This window comes from Maniola jurtina, chromosome 22 (genome assembly GCF_905333055.1).
Source record: "Maniola jurtina chromosome 22, ilManJurt1.1, whole genome shotgun sequence".
Taxonomy (NCBI): domain Eukaryota; kingdom Metazoa; phylum Arthropoda; class Insecta; order Lepidoptera; family Nymphalidae; genus Maniola; species Maniola jurtina.
The window spans coordinates 362,277-368,760 of record NC_060050.1 but is presented as its reverse complement, the minus strand read 5'-3'; the positions used below and the strand labels follow the sequence as shown (position 1 = coordinate 368,760).

Here is a 6,484-nt window from a genome sequence, read left to right as displayed (position 1 = left end):
ATATTTATCATATTAAATGCAAAAGTATTTCGGTTGGTTACTTTTTTCACTGATCTGGGATCAATCCCCGCAATTTTCAAAAACTTTAATCCACACGGACTCAGTCGCGAGCTAGAGGTAGTAATATAATAAATACGAAAGTGAGTCTGTCTGTCTGTCACAATTTATAGCTTAAACATAAGACCGATTTTGATCAAATTTGGAACAGGGATAGCCTGCATCCTGTAGACGGATGAATAATTTTAATCCCAGGTAAAAGGAAAATCCTACGGAACTTGTGAAAATTTTAACAAAAGATAGTAAAAAGTTGTATTTTTTCGATTTTTATTGCGTCTTAGTATTCAGTTAATAGATACAAAGAAATCTAATTAATAAGAATTGGCACCAAGAATGTTAGAACTGAAATTTACAACAACACTTAACATTACGTAAATCCTACGTCACAAATGCTTTTTGTAAAATCTAGTTATAGCTTACAATAAATTACTTAGGTATCACATAGCATAGTATATTTACAATTCTTATACCTAATACATACTATTTGTTTACGTAGGTACTACATTTTATACAAAGCCTTCGATTTTATTTACCACATACGTAAATACGCTGTTTTACTTTTATGATATAATTTATTTTTTCTTGACTGGCTTAAAAGTAGCTTCTTGATGAAATGTGTAAGCGAATACGTGGCACATAGGAGTCATAGGACCTTGTTAGCTGTGAAATGAAAAAGAATTCATGATTCAAGAACTCCAGAAAGTCTAAAGCGCCAGGCAAATCACGTCACTTACGCATTTCACCAAGATTTCTGAAAGATTTTTTAATCTTTTAAGTCAGTTAAAAAAAACTAAACCTACTCTATAAAATATGGTACTAATTTTGTCTCTGTGCCTAAAGTTAGTTCTTGAGGAAATTAAAATCGTCATCTATAATTTTTAAAACATAGAAAGAAGCCTTCCAGGGGAGTTCTTCAATCTCACACACAATATTATTGACTTTTCTGTTTTGTTGACGATTTTAAGCGTACTAGAGTCACATAATATGTATATAACTGAGTTTCTAAGTAATACTCAGAGTTACGACTTACAAGTTTATTTATTCTTTTAAAATTGAACATTTATCTTGTCTTTGAAATCGTTCATAACTTTCAAAAAGTGTTCAGTGGTGTCGTTGAATAAATTAATTGACTGACTTTGACTTAGTATTTTTATTGAAACTTTCAATTTAAAGAAACCTAAAATGACTTCCAAATTACATAAGGTATAATCTAATTGCCTTTGAAACAAGAGTGAATCTTCTAGAATCTAGGCAACCGCACCCCAACATTATTGCTTTTAAACCAACTTGATTATATTAAACAATATGATTGTCGTCAAACGCAAACCTACTTGTATTGTAATAAATTAAAAAAGTTGAGCTCAAATGTTAAGAAGTGTATCAGATTCGATTTGTTTGTGACCTCAAAAGTGGTAATACGCAAAGTTAATAGGCTGACTATCATCATTCGTTTCATTTACATTCACATTCACATCATCACTGTCAACTGACTCACTGGTTTTGGTGTCACGCTCCGTTTCATCTCTGACCTGCCAGTTGGACAGATCGAACGGCGTGTCATTGGTTTCTCTATAATTATAATCTTTTCTATAATCGTAATTGTAATTGTAGTAAAAGTCATTGTTTTTGGCACTCGCGTAGAGACCGTCCGTTTCGGTCTGGAACGGGTCGGAACGGTCTGGACGGATCCGTTCCGTTTGGTCGGGCGCAGACTGGTCCACGCCGTGGTCGGATCACTGTCGATGGTGCGGCATGTGAAGGTGTAGGTCCAAACGAGGTCTTTTCGCTTCTTCCTCGTCGCTGCAACCGTCTGCATCGTGCGTTTCTTGTTCGTCGCATTCTTCTCCCAACTCCTCTTGTTTGCGTTTTGCGGTCGCCATTTCCGCGGCGTGCTTTTTCCGCCATTTCGTTCTTCTGTTCTGGAACCAGACCTGGGGACAAGAAAAATGGAGTTAAGTTATTTTATATTCTTCTTCTTGTCAACGTTTTGGAGGCATTTAAATGTGTCTGTGTTTCAAAATTTAAACAAATATTTTATAAAATCTCCCCCAATAGGTGGACAAAAGACATCCAACAAGTTGTAGAGCGCCGCTTGATTCAGGTGGCGCAAGACAGTGTCGTGGGAAAGTCCCTACAAGAGATCTATGTCCAGCAGTGGACACTGGACATAGATACGGACAATAGAGACTATAATGCTATGGCAGGATAAGGGAAATATAGAACCAAAGCCGTAATAATAGCCGCAGTCATTACACAACATAATCGGAGTCCCCAACTTTTACATTATTCGCTGTAGCAAGTATAAAATTAGCTCGCCGGCGGAAATTTCAAAATTATCTAGCCATAATTTGGCCTAAACTCAAACAAAATGTGCTCGCAGCGCACTGGCGGACATTTTAGATTTGGAAACGAGCCACTAACTCCATGTTTGTTTTCCTGAAAGCCAAATATAAAGAGCGGGTCAACATTCCGCGCCATGTGAACCTAATCTGTACGGCCGACATCATAATGCCTCATTAAATACCGCCTTTTAAGTCGCAACGGGGAGTCGTTGCGTCTCTTTCTTTCGCATAAAATCTTGTCGGAGGCGATAAAGACAACGATAGTAGCCATGTTCTACGGTAATTAAGGGTCGTTTTGCAAATTACACGGTACTTAACCAGCCATATAACACTCATTAATCACCGGGCCGGGGTGTTTTCTGTCCCGCTCGCTCTCAGGTGTTCTTTTATCGCGTGTCCTTATCGCACGGGCTCCGAGCGGCAGACAGGAGTTTAATTAGGTCATAAATACATTTTCATGATTAGGGCTCGCGTCGATCCTTGGTTGGCGTCGGGACGGGTCCGGTGGTGTACTGGTGTTTTAAATAAAGGTTTATTTAAAACAACTACAACAATACGATCTAAAACATGACTAATATTCCCCTTTTCCTCTAACTAAACGACAATAATAATTGGTCTGTATAAGAATGACAATAGTTCAACGGCATTGGCGTGCACGGGTTTGAAATCAGAGCAAGCATTTCTTAGGTTAAGATATTAAGTTAATTAAATTATTCAAATTGTGTTTATTTCAACCTTACAGCTCTTATATACAGTTTATTTTTAAACTGGCTGTGATGAAAAGACAGGCAGGTAGATTGACAGACGGACTGGATTACGATTCCTTGTTTTAAAACGGAATCCTAAAAAATCGATCACTGGAATGGCAACTGGAATGCCACTGGAACAATGTAAACGAGGCATAGCGAAAGCAATCTGCATTCAGTGAGGTCGTTACCGTTTACGTTCTTTGTTATTCGGCACTCTGTTTTTATTCGCGTCGTAATCTCGAGCAGTATTAAAAGCCAGTCGTTTTCAATGGCCCCTACAATATCTATTAAATGTTCGACCCGGGCTCGGCTGTTCGGTTTAATAACCTTGTAAAATGAAGAGATTAATTATTATTATTTATTAATGTCACATTTCTTTGCCAGTAGGTGTATTGCTCGAGTTTATTGACGTGACAACGTCTTAATAATTCGATAGAGCCGGCTGCACGCACGAAAAAACATGACTCATGCGGCGTTATCTCGCTCTGAGGCGTTCCATGTAAGGCTTGAAGTGCAAGCGAGAGCGCGGAACGAGCGACAAAGAAGCACAATCGGCCTTTGTTGTCACGTTCAACTATCGTCAGTAAACCGACTTTACAGACAACCAATTTTTTTTTATACATCCCTACCTTATAATTTTAGAATATACTGAAAAGTTGGTTGTTTCAAATGTGCAATCAAATAAATGGTACATATTTTTTCCTTTAATTTAATAATTTTATAAAAGTTAGTTTTGTTTTTAAACGTGTGAGTGTAAACACACTATTACCTAAAACTAAAAGTAAGAAAGTAACATATTATAATTAAAGTGCGAGCCGAATTTGCACACAAAGTGTTTTGTAATATCCATCCTTGAGCCTTGAACCATCGCATCGTTCAAGATAGAATACCCAACACTGGTTGACAGACGGACGGACGGGTAGCGGAGGCGGATCTTTTTCTAAGATAATCACCGACTGAAACTAAAGTTCATAATTAGGTACGTATCTACAGTTTTATATCTTTGAGAATCTTCTTGAAGATGGACTTATCTACCATAAATTTTCTTCCTTTGGACATGCAAATGATTAACTACTCAAAAGGTTCAATATAAGTCAAAAGCAAAGCAGAATCCGGTTCTTTACCTACTGTAAGTATCATTAGGTACATAAACTGTAACACAACACTGGCGCTTTGATGTTATGACTGTACACACCAAACTTCTCCGTAAGTCATCAAACAAACTGACGTATGTTTATTATTATATTTACGAGCAAACTAAACAAGTTCGCACAAGAGTATTATTACATTTATTATTATTTTCCACTGTTCCTTTCATTCCCCGACTCACCCCCTGTATTCAATTACTTAAGTGCTAAACGACGAACCGCGATAAATATAACTGTCTTTTTCTAGCGCGGCCATAAAAGTAATGCGTTCTCGCTCCCGCGAGGAGGGTCGGGGTGAAAGGATAATTATGTGAATATCTATTATTTTTCAAGAGTGGTAATGGCTCTATAGAGGTAAGAACGTCTTAGCTTGTAGCCCGCCATGTTTTTCCGTGTGTAACAGATATTTAAGTGTTATTTTAGTGACAGATAGGATAAAGAAGAAGACCGATAAAAGCGTTTTAGCATTATTTAGCAAGGTAAAATAAAAAACAGGAAAAAAGTATTGCTTAAATAAATGTTGTAGTCGGGGCACTATTTAGTTAACCTTGTGTTATATGTTTACAGGTCCTTATTTTCAGATGATAAGGTAAAGAAAAGTAGTCAACGACGGTATTATACTGAAGTATATTTTTTTGCGAAACCGTTTTGGCAGCCTACAGATCCAATTCAAAATATCGATTCTCATCCACAGTTAAAATAGTAGATGCTAGTGATAATAATATTATTATATTTGGGAGCTCTGTAGCAAGCACAGATGGTAAAAGATAAGTTCGAAATGTTTATCAAAGTTGGTTAGCCGTCCAAATTCTCCCCGAAATTCCAGACACAAACAAAATTATTTAAAAAAAAATGCATACTTAATACATAGTTCTTGAATTTACCAGCTTTTTTTGTAATGTAACAAAAGTTTTTTCTTGACTTTTGACTTGACTCATGTTTTTTTTTTAAATAGTTGATCACCGCAACTTTGTCCGCGTGGATTTAGGTTTAAAAAAACTCTTTGATTTTCCGGTAGGTATAACTCTAGGATCGCGCAAAAGGATGGGCTATGAAAAAAACAGATAGATACTCCACACTTTAGTATTTATAAAATTTCTTTTATAGTTACCTATATTATCTATCAAGGTAGACTAGTTTTGGAAGTGCCTGCAATGAGGAGTATTTTACCCACTGACCTTTCATACAGTTCGATCAATATCCGCTTTGTACTAGGTATAGTTAAATCTCCTGGTTATGTATTAATTATTTCGAATGAGATGTCGAACGCGAAGCTAACGGTAGCTATCGAGGCGATACTATTCGATTTTAGTATGTTAATGTGGTATTATGGGATTATAGAGAGATGGTATTGTGGTGTCGTAATACATAATTATTGCGTATCGTTTCGCAATAAGGTATCAAAAGAGGTATTATAGAGTCTGGGAACATTCGAACTACAATAATTTTGCTATTGCTGCTTTCAAACAGCTAGAATTCGTTTTAGTAAGTTAGGGGTTCGAGCTATTTTTGAGGGAATTCCGAAAAGGGTTATCGAGTCAACCGGGGACCCGAGAGCTGGCGGCTACCTTGGGCAAAGAATTAGTTTGGCCATCCAAAGGGGTAATGCTGCCAGCATCTTAGGTATAATACCTCGCTGCGGTGGTCTCGATGAGGTTTAAGATTTAATTTGATTTGTTTTAGTTTTTAATTTAATTTTTAAGTTTTAAGTTAGATTTAAGTTTATTTTATAGAATTGTCAGTTACTAACAGGTAGATATTATAAAACTAATACTTACTGTATGTTGATTTTAGTAAGTTTGCGGTCCCATTCTTTGCTTGTTAGTTAGTTATTAATTTTGAAGTTATTTTGTATAATCGTACAAGAAGTACCTACCTATTTTATTTTACCGGTCGACTACCGCTGGAGCTTCTTCAGCTATGCGCTATATGCGCTACTATGTAATTTTCCGGAATAATGATCTCAAAAATTGGAAATCGTTCACGCGACTTTTAGAAAACCTATATCCATAACCCAACCAAGTCATGGGCGTCATTCTGTTTTTCATAAATTAAAGAAAAATGTTCCTTAGTTCTAACAATATACCTACTTAGAATCATTCATCTTCACTGAAAATTCTGGAAATTCTATAGTAAGTATCTAAGTAAGACTTGTGGAAACATTCAGTCGGTCCGTCTGTCACGTACC

At 36.5% G+C, this 6,484-nt stretch overlaps 1 protein-coding gene across 1 annotated transcript in view; it reads right to left on the bottom strand.

Moving 5' to 3' along the window:
- Window positions 1-1,711: 1,711 nt before the first annotated feature.
- The window catches only part of LOC123877009 (homeobox protein Nkx-6.2), a 70,321-nt gene continuing 65,548 nt past the window's right edge, over window positions 1,712-6,484 (bottom strand). Inside the window, exon 3 of the mRNA XM_045923489.1 lies at window positions 1,712-1,988. Within this exon, the coding sequence (XP_045779445.1) occupies window positions 1,791-1,988 (198 nt within the window). The 3' untranslated portion in view covers window positions 1,712-1,790. The remainder of the gene's footprint in view (window positions 1,989-6,484) is intronic.